This window comes from Vanellus vanellus, assembly GCF_965231255.1.
Source record: "Vanellus vanellus genome assembly, chromosome: 3".
In the NCBI taxonomy this organism is placed as follows: Eukaryota; Metazoa; Chordata; class Aves; order Charadriiformes; family Charadriidae; genus Vanellus; species Vanellus vanellus.
The window spans coordinates 89344357-89363169 of NC_138907.1; the positions used below are offsets into that span (position 1 = coordinate 89344357).

The window sequence follows — 18813 nt, forward strand, 5'->3', positions numbered from 1 at the left end:
AAAACTAATAATATAAAATTAATAAAGGAATATCTGCTTTTTTTTTTGTTTGTATCCAACTAACTTGGGTTATAGAAAGGATTGAAGTGGACAAATAAAAGTTGTTAAAGTTTCAGGTGACTGAAAACAGAAATCTTTTGCAAATGACAGTATCTATGGTAATATAATGCTCTCTGAATGTCTCTTTTTGCTATAGAGAAACTGAATTTTAAAGATCAGTTTTAAAGTACTTACACTTCTTTCTTTCCTTCTGTCTCAAAGAAACTTCTGCAACATCCAGAACTAAGTAACAGCCAGCTTTTAGCTGACTTCCTGTCCCCTAATGGAGGAGAGACTCAATTTCTTGATAAAATGTTGCCTGATGTGAATCTTGGTATGTAATATGCTACTTGTTTATGCTGCCAAATAGTAATACGGTAGATACTATGATTGAATGATACTAGTAATGAACAGATAACTCTTGTGTATGGATATGGATGTAGGAAATAAGAACTCTGCTCCTTTGCAGCCCAGCATGCAAGATATGCTGATACATTTTCCTTGAAGAAAAAAAAAGACATTTTGAGATTGTGGAAAAAAGTGCTAAAGTGAATTTTTCTGTCAGCAAGCAAGGTGATAAGATTTCTCTAACAAATTTCATAGTTCAAGAAGAGTTACAGTATTGTCACGAGTCATCTGCACAAGTTAGTCATTATTTACAGGTGTGACAGCATAAATGATTTCTTAACATAAACTATCTTTGGGTGTTAGTTGATTAAAGTCTGTTTATTTTAATCTGAAAATGGCAATATTTAATATTTCTAGTATTGGTTAGTGATAAGATCTTTTCTAACATGAGCTACTTTACAGAATTTGAGGCAGTAGCGTGTGTGATACAGGCAGGCCGAATGGAAATTGAGAAGTTGAGAAATTCTTGATGTCTAATTTAACAGTTGATAATAAATCCAAAAAATAGACTGCAGTGTGACTTTACAGCTTGGCTGCAATGTAGCTGTCTCAGGATAGTGGGCCTCGTCTGGTAAGGTCAACCTCATGGCCATTCTGTCTTCATGTATTGTGGCACTAGGGGTTCTGTAACCAGCGTGGTCCACGAAAGCCATGTCTGAACCATGCAGCTGCATTTCTGCTTCTCCTGGTCATGCTGTGAACCTGCTGGGGTGGACGTTCTCTTAGTGTGCTTACTAAGTTGTTGAATGCAATTTCAATGGTCCATCCTCCAGTTAAAGGGTTTGGTTTTGTTTCAGACTTTCCCTCTCTATCCAACTGTACCCTGTTAAAAAAAGCCTATAATTATGGTGTTTACTGTAATGTGTCTCATATCTGAGACTATGCTTCGCTTTCCTAAACATCATTTTAACATTTAATTTGGCATTTCAGTAGGGCTTTTTGTGAGAATGAGCGGTTTTATTGTTATCATTTGAACATTGTACATACTTTCCAATGTAAGTTCCAAATTTAATGACCTATAGATAAGAAAAATGATTCTGTAAATGTAGCACTTAAAATAAAACTAATCCTGGACACTTTCATTTTTCAGCATTCAAAGTTACTATGATGTATCCTGATAGCCTTAACAGGACAGAAGAGCTGATTTTTAAGACCACAGCTGTAGCATGTCCAATTTGTAAAACTTTACACAGCGGTATTTTCATGACTGGATCCTTCCAGAATCTCTACAGATTAGATGACCTTTTCAGGGAAAGAGAAGAATCTCAGACTTTGTGATTTCTCTTGTGATAAATGTTTATGAATGATGAAGAACTTAGATACAGAAAATTGTGCCTATGCTGGTGTCATATAGTACTGCTGTTATGATACTATAGCTATTTATGTTTGAACTTCTAGAAAAATTACAAAGGTAGATCTAGAGTGCTTTGCTTTATTTTTTCAGAAGTATTCAGATAATAATCTGTATATTTTTCATATTTTATGTATCTTTTCTTGGAAAGTACTAAGTATTAAGTTATAAGCTAGATATGTAGAAGACCTTGTGCCAAATAAAAAAAATGCAGATTTTGAAGATATGGTATTTTTACATTAATTACTACACAATGAGTACATAAAATGTAGCAGAGCAAAATGTCTTCAAGATCGGGCGGCCATAACAGAAAGCTTTTGTTTGTTTGTTTCTAATTATAGGTAAAATTATAAAATCTGTTCCAGGAAAGCTGATGAAAGAGGTGAGTAAGTCATCCAGGTAGCCAACATTTTAATTTCAACGACTGATTTTATTTACTACTAACTTATAGGCTAGGCAAAAATTTGTTTGGGAACTCAGGTTTTTGTTTGTTTTTTTTTTCCTACAATTATGCAAGTGACAGGTCACTCATATCTTATTACAGAAAGGTCAGCATTTGGAGCCATTCATCATGAATTTTATCAACTCCTGTGAATCTCCCAAGCCTAAACCAAGTAGGCCTGAACTTACCATTTTGAGTCCCACTTCTGAAAACAACAAGAAGGTACAGTAAGTCATCTTCCTTCCCCACTTTATGGGAGTGGGGAAAATGGAGCATACTCTGAAAATGCAAAGAATAAACAGAAAAAAACAATAAATATAACAGCTTACCTATTTTGAGTTGTGTTTTCACACAAGAAGGAAAATAGCAGTACAGAGAGATCTGTCATCTCCTGTCTTGTAAATATCTTAGTCTGAATGACTTTTGAGGACTGGTTGTTGGTTGTTTTGGTTTTTGGTGTGGGTTTTTTGTTTGTTTGTTTTTTTTTTTTTAATTCTTATTGAATTTGGAGATGAGGATACAGACTAGAGAGCCTGGGAAGTACAGAGCGAAGAAGAGGGAAAGCAAAGGTATAAAATGGAGAATGTTTTAATGCCATAAGGGAGCTTCCTTTTCAAAGTGAAGAGCTTAAGTGTTTGATGAAAGCGTGACTTGTCAAAGTGCTACAAGCCAAAATTGTCAAGGTGCTGATACCTGTTTATTTGCCTTTAAAATGTTAGTATACAGTTCATTGATGTCTGATGTACATAATAGGTTAACTATCTAACTTATGTGTAGTGTCTCTCTAGAGCCTGGTAAAACTTGCTTGAAAGACTTCTGTTAGATTCAGGGGCTTTAAAAAGACACTGGTCTTTATATTGCTGTGTATGACTGCTTTAGAGCGTCAATGTATCTGTGGAATTTACAGAGGAATATTGTTTCTGGACTAGGATTTCAGAGACCCAAGCTCAGTGTTACAGAGTTGGTTTGATTTGGAACAAAATATTTAATGTACATACACTTTGCCATGTGAGTGTTTCTAAAAGAAAACTCCGTACTGTATGTTTTTCTGCTGTCTCATTTACCTTGGGAAGAGGACTTGGACCTGGACTATGTGGGTGTTGTTTTTTTTTCCCAAGTAATGAGTGATAGGCCGAGAGGAAATGGCTTCCACTTGCACCATAGGACATTTAGATTGGATATTAGGAAAATTTTCTTCACTGTAAAGGTTGTTCAGCACTGGAACCAGCTGCCCAAGGAAGTGGTTGAGTCACCATCCCTGGAGGTATTTAAAAGACACTAACATGTGGTGCTTAGGGTCTTCTCAGTCCATGCTCTGCCCAGCCTGTATTTGTGCTTGGGATTGCCCTGAGCCACGTGCGGGACCTTGCCGTTGGCCTTGTTGAACTTCATGAGGTTGGCATGGGCCCACCTCTCAAGCCTGTCAGGGTCCCTCTGGATGGCATCTCTTCCCTCCAGCATGTTGACTGCACCAGTAGCTTGTCTTCTTGAAAGAGCTAGAAGTCCAGGACCTATTCATGGTTCTTGTTGAAAAAATGGACCTTTTGATTTCCTTCACTATGCAGATTTTTACAGTGTTATGACACCTACAGAATTTGCAGCTACAAAACTTTTATACCGCTTAAGTACAATGGCAGTTAAATCTATTAATTTGTTTAGATTTCATCTTCTAAACCTGAAGTCTGAATTGCTATGGCCAATATCGTAGTGTTAGCTTACATGTGCACACACACAAAATTAGTAGCCTTCATTTCAAGTCCTTTTTTACCTTGGACACTATTTCCAAGATTAAGATATTTTGCTATTTCTGTCTGTATAGAGGGGTGTAAATGTATCAGCAGTTATAAAAATCAGATTTAGAGTTTTTGACTTGTGCTAGAAACAGTACATGCATAAATACTTCAAATCTAAATATAAAACAGCTGACAGCATACTGCTGCATAGCACGAGCAATCAGTTAATTTTTTACTGTGATCTATCAAGAACTATTGAAGTTAATAGTTTTAATACATTTAACATGCTTAAAGTAAATATTTGAGCAGCAAGCTTTGCACTCTGAAGCGTTCCTATGAAGACAGGGTTCTTCCTGTAATTTGCTTGAAAAAGTTTATTAAAGGATCAAAATTAATTCTCTAAAGTGGTGTTCAAAACCAATTTGGATTGTAAAAGGTTCAAAAATGTATATAGCATTGCTCAGTTAAAATGAAAACTCATTCTCTGAAGTGTCAGTGTGTTATTCTTATAAAAGAACATGTGTGCAGAAATTTAGGCTCTGAAATGAGATTTTCCCGATTCTTTTTGGTGATCCAAGGAAAGGGAAGAGCTGGCTGCACTTTGGCTTTCATTTTGGAATGCTGAAGTTTCCTTAAAAAAAACGTAGGTCTTTACTGCCTTCTATGTTCTAATGTCATTTTCAGAAATAGTATTGTGGGGGAAACCTCCTTATCAGCGCTGACGAACTGTCCCTGTTACACTCCATTGGAGGCACAAGTTTGTAGAGTCCAAGTCCAAGTTGTTGCTAGTACTGCTGGTTAGCCTGTAGGAGGTGCTTTTGTCACGAGATATGAGTTTTGTTGCAGACAGCAGAAAAGGTGAGACTTAGCCTCACGTCTCCATTCCTTCTCACTATTTATTGTGAGAGCGCATTCACTGTTTTTCTAAGCAGCTTTATTCTAGTTAGCTGTTTTATGAATGAGTAATTGGTTCTACATATGTCTTAGCATTTTTTGTTTTTTCTTTCCCAAAATAAATCTGTTTTGTTTTGGGGAGCCGTTTGCTGTAAATGGATAGAAAGTTGCAGGATTCGGTATGTCTCCTGCAGAGCTACGATTATTATTTCGTAGAATCGTAGAATAGTTAGACTTGGAGGGGACTTTAAAGATGATCTAGTACCACCCCCCACTCTATGGCCAGGAACATATTCTACTAGACCAGGTTACTCAAAGCCCCATCCAACCTGGCCTTGAACACTTCCAGGGATGGGGTGTCTGCAACTTCCCTGAGCAACCTGTTCCAGTGTTTCACAACCTCAGAGTAAACAGTTTCTTCCTGATATCTAATCTAAATTAACCCTCGTCCTGTCACTACAATCCCTCATAAAGAGTCCCTCCGCATCTTTCCTGTAGCCCCCCTTTAGGTACCGGAAAGCTGTAAAAAGGTCTCCCCAGAGTCTTCTCTTCTCCAGGCTGCACAACCCCAACTCTCTCAGCCTGTCTCACAGGAGAGGTGCTCCACCCTTCTGATCATCTTCGTGGCCTTTCACTGGACGTGCTCCAACAGGTCCATGTCTTTCCTATGCGTGGGGCTCCAGAGCTGGACACAGTACTCCAGGTGGGGTCTCACGAGAGCAGAGTAGAAGGGCAGAATCACCTCCCTCAACCTGCTGGCCACACTGCTTTTGATGCAGCCCATGACACAGTTGGTCTTCTGGGCTGTGAGTTCACATTGCTGTCTCATGTTGAGCTTTGCATCAACCAACACCCCCAAGTCCTTCTTCTCAGGCTGCTCTCAAATCCATTCTCTGCTCAGCCTGTATTTGTGCTTGGGATTGCCCCGACCCAGATGCAGGACCCTGCACTTGGCCTTGTTGAACTTGGTGAGGTTCTCATGGGCCCAACACGTGGGTCGGTGCACTCAAGACACTTTGCCTTGCAGGGTGCTGCAAGACAATTCTATGATCAGATTACTCAGTATCTGTTTGTGGTCAACTTATGCTACCAGTTTTGACCAGCAGAGGCATGTATGTATAAGGAACTCATGTGCCGACTGCTTTCTCACTAATTTCCTATCCGTCGGTTTAGCCGTAGCGTACACACTTACTCATACGATAACTGTAATTATCAGAGATCTGATATCTCAGGTTGTGCTGTGTTACGGTCTCTACTGAGTCTTGCATGCCCATTGTGAAATTCATCCCAACCTTGTTGGGTTGCTTGTGCCTTCTTTGGAAGACAATTTTCTCTTTCTCAAGTCAGCCCACACTTGGGAAAAGCTTTGTGCCAGGTGTGAGGACACCACGCCATGTACATCTTGTTGCTTCTTGGATTTGATTTGTAAGCCACCCTGGCTTCATCTGCTAGACCGTTTTAGTTCAGATCAGCGATGCTTTTTAGAAGCAAACCTCCTGATCATCTGATCATCTCTGCTTATCACATTTTCTCTCATACTAGGGAGCTGTCTTAGAACTCATTGACTGAATTTATTTCAGATGAGACTAAGCTGGAAAAGACTGTCTAGGAATGCAGGCACCAAGGGGCGTGCAGTCCAAAGGCCAGACCAAAGGTAGACTGAGGTAACACCCCTGCCCACCCCCCCAAATACAGCTGGCATAGACTTCAGGTGTTCATTTCTGCAGTTTCACTTCTGTTGTGCCACATGATGTCTTGGTGAAGATATAAGCACCCTATAAGCCTGGCACCCCTACCCCATAGAAACTGGTGATGGAGATGAACGCTACGTGTCTGCACCAGGATTGTGTGAGCTACCTGTGTGGCGTCAACGAGGTGATCTGGCAGGCAGCTGAAAAGACACTTTCTGAGTGCCCATCTGTGAGAAGAGCATGCTGTCGTATAGCAAGAAAGTTCTTCAACGCAAAATTTTTTGGTAAATGCTAGAGTCGATTTCCAGCTGATGCTTGTGTTGCCATGGTGTTCCCATATACCTTGTCTGACACAGATCTGGTTATTCTAGTATCAACATGTTGGAATCCGTTAAGAGTATAATACACATTCCCCGGTGCTTGTGCTGCCAACTCTATTGCCATGAATAGGGTACACCCAGGCTGCCTCTTCATCAACAGGCTGAATAAGGAATGCCTTAAAATCTGCCAGGGCAGGTGAAAGCTTGAATTCAATCAGAAATGTGCTTCCTTCTATTTTTTTTCTGCCTGCTGCTTCCTTTTGAATATTCCTGGTGCGTGTGTAAGTATCGGTGGAAAGGTTTCTAGTTAAAAATGCATAATGAACATGGGTAACTAACCTTAGTACAGCCAGTAGCAATGGGATTTTATCCTGTATCAGATCCACTAGATAAGAGTTACCAGCCACCCTGGTTAAAACAAACACGTGAACAACCCCACACCTCCACCCAGTAAAGGCACCAACAGGATTTCTGGATTTCCCAGCTACGTTTCTATTCAGAAGGTCTGTAAGCAGCTCAGTCGTCTTCCAAACGTGCTTTTGTCAGACTTGCAAGAATAGGTGAGGACTTCTCAGCTGATGCGCTTTGCAAAATATGCCTACAGAAGCATTGCTCTGCTGGCTTGTGATGACCTGTCAACAGCAATAAAAACTGCTTTTGGAACACTAACAGTATAATGCCTATTTATGCGTAGTTACTTGGAGGAAGACATGGTTGTTTTTCAATACACTGACTGATGTGGTTCAGACAATACATATGTTCTTTTCTTCTTACCGTTTTGGTATAGTCGTCTGTACTTTCCAAATGATCAGGAGAAACAATGGAGAGGTTCATGCCTCCGGCTGTGGATATTGTTCATAATCGTGGTATTGTCTCTGTAAACTTCACACCTATGCTGGAATGTATGGGTGTATATTTGCATATACACGCACTAACTGTTGAGTAACTGTGTTTTTTCTATTAGGTGTTTGATGTAAGCCTTTGTTCTTATTTCACTAGCTTTTCCCATCAAGGTACAATAGACGGCCTATCGTACAAAGGATTACTTTAGTCTTTTTCTTAATACAGTCCTTTTATCTTTCATTCGCTTCAAGAGCTTGGCTTTTATTATGAACCTGTACCAATCCATGGAATTTCCTCGTTGAAAGCCTTTGAAGAATATTTCATGTTTATAATCACAGTTACTGTTTAATCTTAAGATATGAATAATGATAACAGTGGAGTTTGTCTTGCTTGTCTTTTTTTTAGTCTAATTACAATAGTGAGCATTATATTACATCTCAAATACTAACATGCGCAGAAACATTTAAAAGCTTATCTGGATTGTGACTATAATCTCAACTTTTGCACTAGATATCCAATTGTATGTTTTTCACTTGGCTTTTTTGGCTGAGACAAAATCTTGGAAAGTGTAAAACACCTTCTAAGTAGAGATATAATGCCACTTTGTGTTATGGCTGCTGCATCCTTCAGCACGCATTGCTAATGACTGTTGAATACACACTTGTACTGGAATAGTGCACGGTATATACTTTATAAAAGCTGCTCGGTAACTTTGGCATGCATTGATCTGCTGTTGCTTTCTGAAATTCCATGTGCAAGAGTCTAAGCTTTCAAAGCTTGACAGTAATCAAGGAACCATTATGTTTAAGGTGCAGGACAGGTGATCCATGTGCAGAGGTACATACAACATTCAAGAGATACTGCTTCTGGTTTGGGGTAAAAGCTGAAACACCTTTTGGAAGTCAGAAAGCTTTGCCCAAAGATGGCCTTCCCGTTAGTTTTGTTTTGTTTTTTTTTTTTTTTATTGTTGTTATGTTTTTAGAGCTCACCTATGGGATTGCTGTTAATGATTTAGTTTGCCTTGTACACACTCCTCCGAAACTTTATCTACATTGCGCAATGGGCTGCTTTGAGTTGGCTCAGTGTGTATCGCCTCTGTCAGGTCATGGGGTGTATCTAAAAAATAAATGAGGCTCTTGTTTAAGTTACAATAATTCAACTGAGATTTTCCCAGTGTCCTAGTTTCAATATTGAGGAGGATATAGACTTCAGTTTATACAGGGTTTTTTAAACAACATACCAGGGATGCTTTCATACAGTAGGCGTGAATAATTATGTGTTCTTTTTAGGTTCGTTACTTTCCTGGATACCAGTCATCCACCAGTGCATTAAGAGTATTTGCTCTTTCCTGTAATTTATGTAATAACTTGGTGTTGTTTAGTTTGAGTGAACTTTACAAAGATAATGCCAGCAGTTCAGCACTTAACAAAAGAGAGGGCCTAAAGAAGTACAAGTCAAAACCTGCGTCTTGCCAGCTAAAGTAATTCTTCCTAAGAGCGCAGAGCATTTGCTTTAGACTTGCATGATTCAGAGACTCTACAGAAAGTTAACCACATATAAGTAAATTACTTCCCGTTCCTTGGAACTATTTTTACTTTGGGAGTGATAGAGAAAAATCTGCGTCAGTAGCAATCATCTCAGCCTAGGCAACACGGTAATTACACTGCATTTGCTCTAGTTCTGGAATATTTTTTTATAAGCTTGCCGTAAACTTTTGAACTTTCTTTTTATAATACAGAGTATTTTGTATAAATTCTTTTTTATCTTTAGATCAACAGTTTTGGGGATAAGATAACTTAAAATAAACTGTTAATGGTGATTGCTAGGTATTGTCAAGTATGCAGAGCGTCAAGAGTCAGAAAACTCCTCCTTTCCAGCTGCTGGAGCCCACAGACTTGGGGTGCTTGGGGAGGGGTGGAAGGAGGTGTGCCTAGGTGGTGCGGGACACCTAATGGGATGCAGGGAAGACCTTCTTGGGATTTTACAAGTATTATAATTATATGTTTTGGAGAAGAGTCAAAGGCAATAAATGGGGTGGGGGCTAGAACGTGAGAAAATAGGATAAAGGAATAAAATGAAAAGAAATGGGATAAATGCAAAAAAACCCTCAAATGTTAATAACTTACAAAGGTTCGTGAAGTTCTTGCTATAAATGATCAAACACAGAAGAAGTTGTTGTTCCCTGTGCGCCCTCCCCATCCTGGTAAAAAGTTGGGTGTTTTGTCTAGAACCCAATGTATTTATTTCAAATTGGAAGCCGACAAGATATTTTAGGAACAATTGGATGTTGTAGGGTTCCCCTGTGATTTAAGGCTGACAAACTCCATATCCTTTATGCCCCTCATTGATAGAGTGGGGTGCACCAAAGGTGTCAAACCCTATGATAAAAGTCTAGATGTGTGAAGCCGTCGGGAGCAAAAGGGTTCACGAATTACTGCCTCGGTTGCCCTGCTGCTTTGTTCTAAATCCAAGTATTTTGGTTGTTGGGTGTCTTGGCACCATGTGACATGCTTTTTATTTTTTGCTGCCCTTTGGAGAGTGAACAGTTATTTATTAATTTTTTTATAAACTAAAATTAATAGAAAACTGATTAGTTCTTTGAAAGCTCTGAAAAAGAGCTACTTCTAATTGGAAAAACAAAACAAAACAAACCAAACAAAACAACAACCACCAAATAAAACCCACGAAAACCCCCACCAAACCACAGATCTGGTGGCTGCCCTTTCACCTCTGAATGCAATGTTTTCAGTATTATGTTTTTATTTTTAGCTTTTCAATGATTTATTCAAGAATAATGCAAACCGGTCCGAGAATACAGAAAGACGACAAAATCAGAACTACTTCATGGAAATGATGAATGTAGAAGGAGTCTATGACTACTTAATGTATGTTGGTAAGAAGTGATTTCTCGTAATTATTTTTATACTTTGTGCCAAATAAGAAGTTCAGGTTCTTTGGTAAGAAATAAAGTTCTGTTGTAGTACCCATATATAATTCAGCACTTGCAAGTTTAACAGTATACAACTTAGGAACACAGTCACTCTTTAAAAGACCTTATTGCTGCGCTAAAAGAGCATAATTTATCTTTCATTATTGCTCAGTTGTTTTGTTGTATCTCTTTCTTTCTGCATCTCAGAGTATGAGCTTATGGGAGGTAGGTCCCTTCCTTTTTCTCAAATGTGTCTAGGTTGCTTGTACATTCTGAGAACTAATTAATAAAAATAGTTGAAGGAGGTATTTGATAAGCAATCTGGAGAATAGTGGAGAATATTTTTCCAGTGTGGCACTAACAAAACTACAATGTTGTTTGCTTCTTTGCAATCTTTTCTTTCTTTTTTTTACTTTTGAATAAGTGATTCCACTATCATCATTATCAAGAGAACTTTATAAACGTGTGTTACTGTAACTTTACAGGTAGGGTAGTTTTCCGCATTCCTGACTGGCTGCATCACCTCTTGATGGGAGGAAGAATTCTCTTCAAAAATACATTGGAACTGTACACAGACTATTATTTGCATTATAAGTTAGAACAGCTATTTCAGGAGCATCGTTTGGTTTCTCTGATAACGCTGCTGAGAGGTTAGTAAAAGTTACATCTTTGATGGGAAAATGCTGCTTCAGGTTGATATTTGAAATCCTTTCTGTTAAGTTTCCAAGTACCAAACTTTTCATAGGTCCACTTGATTTTTAACACTCCATCAGCTTTAGTCAAGCACTGAAAAGATTCTAAAAGCTTGTTGCGGGAAGATGCTGAGTCGGCCACGTCTGTCAGTGATGATTACAGGAAAAAGTACTATGATTAGTAACTGGCTAAGGTGTGCAAAGAACATGAAAAACAATAAAAGCAGTTTGGTAGCAGTTTAGTTTAGAGTGTGAATATTTCATGCTATCTTTGAATTAGTTTTCACTTTTGTGCTGCATCACAGTCCTTTACTGTTAATTTTTTTATTCCCTTTGTTGTGGTGGGCTTTTGAGAGGTTTTGAGTGTTCTTGACCTTCAAATAAGGGAAGGGGAGGGAGACTAAAAAAAAAATAATTAAAAATGACCTCACAAGTGTAGAGAAGTATTATCTAACTACAGTCTGATCTAAACAACACATCTGGCCAAAGCGTTGGTATCAAGACAGCTCTGTCTGTATCAAGCCAAAAAGAAATGTTGTGAAAGACAAAAAAGGAAAAGAGTAAATCTTTCGGAGCATAAAACCAAATCTGAGTGCCTAATATTTCTGATAAAGAACAATTATTGGCTTTTTTATTCATAGATAAATCTGAAATTTTTGACAGTTCCAGCCGGTGCTTTAGCACAAGGTATAAATACTGCTTAGAGTTTTGAAAGTAAAAGTGAAATTGTAAGTAAGGAGATCATAACTAACCTAAAGTAGAGTTGATCCAAACCTAGAAGATAATACTTTAAAAATTTGGAAAGAATGGAAACAAATTGGCAAAAGATTATTGTCCTTCACACAGGTGGGGTATTCTGGATTCAATCAGGGTAATGTAATCAAAAGACTATTATCTGGCAAGGCTAGAACTCCCTTCCAGTCAAGATCATACAGAAAAGAAGCTCAACTTCAAAGCCATAATCCAAAACAGTTTTTGTATGCCAGTGACGCATAGCCGCCTAAAGGGTTTTGTTTTGTTTTGTTTTGTTTTGTTTTCAATGTGTCTTCGCTGCAGATGCTGTGTTCTGCGAGAACACTGAACCTCGCTCTGTCCAGGATAAGCAGAAACGAGCAAAGCAGACTTTTGAAGAAATGATGAGATACATTCCAGGTTCTGTATTTCCTGACTGTCTTTATGAGTGTGTGTAGTTGTTCAAGCAGATATCTAACCCAAATACAGCCACATTAGTTTTCCACATCAAATAATACTTATGCTGCTAAGGTTTGAGTTGACTAGAATACTGCTACTTGGTGTAAAAACCCAGGAGGTCAGTTTTGTCATTTAAGTGTTGCTTACTACAGTTGTAGCAAAGCGATGAATAATGACATGATGGAAATGAAGAGCTTCACACATGTGCTTACTACCATAATTTCTTCATCTTTAGAATGCTCCTATGGTTTGTATCTCATCCAGATGAAAACTGGGTTAAAATAGGCACACCATGAAGCCAAGATAAATCTGAGCTCTCCTTACACTGCATAATCTAGGGCAGAGTGGCCCATTTGCTTGGCTATTCAGAAAGTAATTAAAAAATTTCACCTTGTGGTTTATTAAACAATGTATTAGGACAATAACTTGATATTATAAAAAGTGTAATAATTACTTAGGTGTGCAGCCCTGAAGGAAAGGGAGAAAAAAGGAAGGAACCAAAGGAGTGTGTGTTTTTTCCATTTACCACTTTAGATGGATATAATTTGAACTTTAAATTAAACTTTTTATAGTTACTGGAGTTCTATAACTGCATCGTATAGCTGTTTTGCAGTGCTTCCTAATGACTTGTATATTTGTTGTTGGTGTCTGGTCTAGATTTAATAGGCAAGTGCATTGGGGAAGAGGCTAAATATGAAGGCATCAGGCTTCTGTTTGATGGAATGCAGCAACCGGTGCTCAACAAACAGGTAACTTGCAACATGTGAGAAAATTGCCTTTCGGCACAATTTCCTGAAGCATATGTATAGCTATAACAGAGGAGTGAGCTCTAATTGAGAGTTAAAACTAAAAAGTAGGAGTGTTGCCTTGGAGTGTTCTTGATTTGTCTCTGTTTTCTTTTAGTTAACTTACGTTCTGCTGGACATTGGGATTCAAGAACTCTTTCCAGAGCTCAGCAAGGTATGTGCTAACTCCGTTCAAGAGCTGCAGAATTCTGCAAGCTGCTAGTGAGTCTGGGCGTTGGTGTATTTTTGCTGCTGTTCCTTTGTAACATTAATTTTAGATTTTGGGGGAAACCTGTATTTTACTAACGTGTTGAAATCATCAAAATCTGGATTATTTAGATTTTTGTTCATTAGCTCTTTCCGAATCAGTTTGGGGCCATTTGTCTAGCATACAGCAAGTCTGAGCTGCCTTTCAGGAGAATTGGAAAGAGCAATCAGCAGTGAGGATCTCTCTGCCTTTCTTTCTGATTGATTGTCGCCACTCTATTTTATGCATTTCCTGATTTAGGAAGTGAATTCTGCATGCAGAACTCAGATTGACCTTCAGCATTTTTCTTGATAATATTTGGCAGGAGGGTTTCTTACCTGTAGTTTGGTCACTGCACTGTTAACTTCCACTATCCAGATCAAGGACGGCGAATTCACACAACACAAAATACTGTATAAATGTATGTCATTAGGTCTGTTGGTACTTAGGTATATAAAACCTTCACAAAGTTTTACATAGTAAGTTTACAGCTGGATGTAAGACGAGCTTAGCAGGTCTAACCTGCTCTGTGCATCAGCTCTGTAGCTGGTCTCCTCACGTCGGTCTTCAAAACAGTTAAAAACAAACAAAAGAAACAAAACAAAACAACCGACCAAAGGAATAAAGTAGAAGCCTGGTGACTTGTGTGCTGCAAAAAAGACCTGACTGAGCCCTGCTCTTCTACTCTGCTGAACTGTTTTTGCATCTCCGCAGCTAATTTTATATATATATATATATATATGAACACTGGTTGGTCTTCAGTTGATGCTGGAAAAACCCTGAAGGCTTTGTGTGTTAAGTATTTAAATAGTCTTTAAAGCACCAGCCAGGCCCAGAGGGTGGTGATCAGTGGAATGAAGTCTAGTTGGAAGCCAGTAACTAGGGGGGTGTCTCAGGGGTCAATTGTGGGTGCGGTCCTGTTTAACATCTTCCATTAATGGTCTGGATGATGGGGCAGAGTGCAAGGCTGCTGCTGACACAAAACTGGAAGGAGCGGCTGATGCACCAAAGGGTTGTGCTGCCATCCAGAGGGACCTTGACAGGCTGGAGAAGTGGGCTGACAGGAACCTCATGATCTTCACCAAAGGGAAGTGCAAAGTCCTGCTCCCAGGAGCAGGCAGGACAGCAGGGAGGAACAACCACAGGCCACCAGGGGGGGCCACCCAGCTGGAAAGCAGCTTGGCAGAAAAGGACCTTGGGGTCCTGGTGGACATCACGTTGACCATGAGGCAGCAACGTGCCCTTGCTGCAAAGAAGGCCAATGGTATCCTGGGCTGCATTATGAGTGTTGCCAGCAGGTGAAGGGAGGTGATCCTCCCCCTCTACTCAGGATGGGTGAGGCCCCAGTACAAGTGAGACGTGGCCATACTGGAGAGAGTCCAGTGAAGGGCCATGAAGATGATGAAGGGACTGGAGCATCTCTCCTATGAAAAGAGGCTGAGAGAGCTGGAACCGTTCACCCTAGAGAAGAGACTGCTCACAGGATCTTATTAATGTATATAAACAGCTGAAGGGAGGGTGCAAAAAGGACTGAGCCAGACTCTTTTCAGTGGTGCCCAGTGGCAGGACCAGAGGCAACAAGCATCAACGGAAACACAGGAGTTTCCCTCTGAACATCAGGAAAAACTTTTTCACTGTGGGTGTGGCCAAGCACAGTCACATGTTGCCCAGGGAGGTTGTGGAGTCTCCATCTTTGGAGATATTCAAAAGCCATCTGGACGTGGTCCTGGGCAACCAGCTCTAGGTGTCTCTGCTTGAGGTTTGGACCAGATGGCCTCCAGAGGCATCTTCCAACCCCAGCCATGCTGGGAACAAGAAAAGATTATTTAATTCAAGTCAAGATCATTATTTGTGCAACTTCTTAATTCATCCTTTTGTTCTGTGTAACTGTGACCCTGCCTGACTGCTCCGCAGTGTATCAGAAAACCACCTGCTGAGGAGGGACCTCTGATGCTACTTTTGGTCCTAGTGAAAACAGCAGAGTTGGGGGCTGGGCTCCACCTGTCCCCTGTGACTGAAGCTGATGGGAACAGAGCGAGGGAATTCGCTGGCCCAGGTTTTGGTAGAGGCGAGGAAGAGAAAATACTCCAACCAGAAACTTCAGACATTTTCTTATTTTGGATTTTACCAAGAGAAATACAGAACAAAGTACTGCGTCTGTGACGTTTGACAGTGGTTGTTGAATGTATTAGGACTGTGGTGGACTGAGGGAGGCAGCTGGGGAGGGATCACTATGAGAAGGGAAATGCAAGGTGGAGAGGGTATGGGCAGAGGTTTTCATCTGGAGCCCTAAAGAAATTAAAAAAAAAAAAAAAAACAATTCCCCCAAATCACTGCAAACTGAGTGTGAAGCCAATTGTAGGGGCAAGTAATGACTAAGTTATTGCCCCTCCCCCCCCCATCTTCTGTGACTATTCTCTCTATGCAGCAGACTGGTCCTTTTTGAGTTGCTTGACACCAAAATGTGTTTGTAGTTCCAGTGAAGAACAGAAAAATATTTCAGGCTGGTCAGCATTTAAAGAGAAAACTGAGCAGCCTGTAAGTTTTCCTTTAAGCACTGCTCCTTCAGCAGGGGAAACAGTGATGGGAGAAATGGGGAGATTTTCATTAGTGGGGATGTCAGTCTGCTTCCCGCTCTTGAGGTCAGGTATCTTGAAGGTATATCCTGTTTGTCAATGATACCAAGCTGTGTGGTGAGGTAGACACGCTGGAGGAGACGGATGCCATCCAGAGGGACCTGGACAGGCTGGAGAGGTGGGCCCATGCCAACCTCATGCAGTTCAACAAGGCCAAGTGCAAGGTCCTACATCTGGGTCAGGGCAATCCCAAGCACAAATACAGGCTGGGCGGGGAATAGATTCAGAGCAGCCCTGAGGAGAAGGACCTGGGGGTGCTGATAGATGAGAAGTTCAACATGAGCTGATGCACGATCGCAGCCCAGAAAGCCAACTGTATCCTGGGCTGCATCAGAAGAAGTGTGGGCAGCAGGCTGAGGGAGGTGATTCTGCCTCTCTACTCTGCTGTCATGAGACCCCACCTGGAGTACTGTGTACAGCTCTGGAGCCCCCCATATAGGAAAGTCGTAGACCTGTTGGATCAGGTCCAGAGAAGGGCCATGAAGATAATCAGAGGGCTGGAGCACCTCTCCTATGAGGGCGGGCTGAGAGAGTTGGGGTTGTTCAGCCTGGAGAAGGCTCTGGGGAGATCTTATAGCAGCCTTCCAGTACCTAAAGAGGGCCTACAGGAGAGCTGGGGAAGGATTCTTTATCAGGGAGTGTAGTGATAGGAGGAGGGGGAATGACTTTAAACTGAAAGAGGGTGGATTTAAGAGGAAATTTTTCACTCTGAGGGTGGTGAGGCACTGGAACAGGTTACCCAGGGAAGCTGTGGATGCCCCATTCCTGGAAAAGTTCAAGTCCAGGTTGGATGGGACTTTGAGCAACCTTGTCTAGTAGAAGACGTCCCTGTCCATGGCAGGGGGGTTGGAACTAAATGATCTTTAAGGTCCCTTCCAACTCTAACCATTCTAAGATTCTATCCTGCTACACGTACCAACACAGGTATATACTGGATCACCTCAAATAGGCTGTGTAATGGCAGCATGTGTAAGTGAACAAGTTTTAAGGATAAGAGCTGAAAACAACTTAATATATGAGGTTTTCCTTTGAGTCAATGCACAGCCAGTCCCTTGGAAGTCTGTCAGACAGGATACCAGGAAAAGGAACAGCTGAGACAGGAGAAGCATTCTTAGCAGAGGAAGGAAAGAAATCCAGTTGCCATTTCCAAAGCAGAAAATTGCTGTGTTAAGAAAATTTTGTTTAGCGGTTAGGAATGGGGGCGGTGAGAACTTCCAGAGAAAGAAGAAAATACGTATTTCAAGAAATAATACTAAAAACCTGAACAGAGTAACCTGCCTTTCTCTTAACTCTGGTTTTGAGTGGATGTTTTCAAACACCATTAATCATTGCAGCTCAGTTCAGTCATTTATATGTAAATATGCATATTTGTACTTAATAAGTCAATTTTTCTCTCCATCACTGTTTGACAGGGTCCGAAGGAAGCTAGCTCTGTGTCCTGTTGGATGTGAATGCAAGGACCATGCTGGACACCCAGGAGAAACATCTGCTGTGCACTATTGTCATGGACATGTGACATTTTCACCTTGCAGTGTATATTTTCTTGTAAATAATATAAAATTTAAGTTCTAAAAAAAAAAAATCTCTTTATGCAATAAAGACGACAAAATTTAATACCAATTACAAGTAAATAATATATCAGTACTTTCTATTTAAAATTTGTTTTAGCTGTTATCAGTAGAAGTCAAATTAATTTCCCCATAATCTTTGTGTGTGAAGTTACGGGATGACAGAAAATAAGGCGTCTGGGAGACCAGCCAACATATGCTTTGCTAAAAGAGCAATTACTGTTGTCTTCCTTAAAGGATATGTAAAAAATGTTTGGAAGAAGCTGTCGAATGCTCCCATGAAGTTATTTTTAACTGTCTTAACAGATCTTTGCTAATTTTTTTTAAAAACAAAATTACATGATTGAATCTGTTGCATATAAATATCATCTCAGAACTATCTTTGGCCTCCGTACTTTCCGTGAGCTTGGAAAATCATGTGTGTAATTTTGTTTCTTTAATGTCTGATCTTCAAATCTAAAGCACTCCTAAAATAATAATGGGTGTGAAAAGTGGTTTTGACTTTTACCTTAGCCTTTATTTTTCTGTGATTTCTTATCTGGGTTTGCCCGGTGTTTTTTCTCATACCCTCTTTACAGGCTTAGAGAAGAGGATGTGAGTCTGTTCACAGCATTTTCTAAAAACTTATTAGTATAAAAATGTGTGAAAGATTAGTCCTGTAAATCTTAATTTGTTGGCCCAGCCTTTATAAAAGAGACTTTGAAAAGGACTTTCATGCCTGGATTTTTAACAAGTTTTGCTCACAGAACAATACAGAGATACCTTAATAGGAATTCCTCAATTTTTCTTTTCAGACAACACCGTTTTTTTGGGTTTGGTGGTTTTTTTTTGTTGTTGTTGTTGTTTTTTACAAACAAATCTAATGCAGTATTAGTGTTCTTTGTCAATGCAATTTGCATTATCTGTCTGTATTACTTTTACGTACCTTCTCCTTCTGTTTGTCAACAGAAGGTTAAAGTGTTATTTCTCTCAGGATATGCCAGAGGAGTTGTTATAACTTTAAAAATTGGTGTGCAGGTACAGCTCAGTCCATAAGTCGATTCT

The 18813-nt window shown here is 39.9% G+C and overlaps 1 protein-coding gene across 3 annotated transcripts in view; it reads left to right on the forward strand.

Moving 5' to 3' along the window:
- Positions 1–17821, forward strand: part of SNX14 (sorting nexin 14) — a gene marked incomplete at its 5' end in the record, with an annotated part of 59429 nt that extends 41608 nt beyond the window's left edge. For all 3 annotated transcript variants that reach the window (XM_082481859.1, XM_082481860.1, XM_082481861.1), the window contains 9 exons: positions 262–373; positions 2140–2180; positions 2343–2462; positions 10491–10614; positions 11136–11300; positions 12399–12494; positions 13191–13282; positions 13437–13493; positions 17614–17821. In XM_082481859.1, coding sequence (XP_082337985.1) covers positions 262–373; positions 2140–2180; positions 2343–2462; positions 10491–10614; positions 11136–11300; positions 12399–12494; positions 13191–13282; positions 13437–13493; positions 17614–17652 — 846 coding nt within the window. In that variant the 3' untranslated portion in view covers positions 17653–17821. The remainder of the gene's footprint in view (positions 1–261; positions 374–2139; positions 2181–2342; positions 2463–10490; positions 10615–11135; positions 11301–12398; positions 12495–13190; positions 13283–13436; positions 13494–17613) is intronic.
- Positions 17822–18813: the final 992 nt, after the last annotated feature.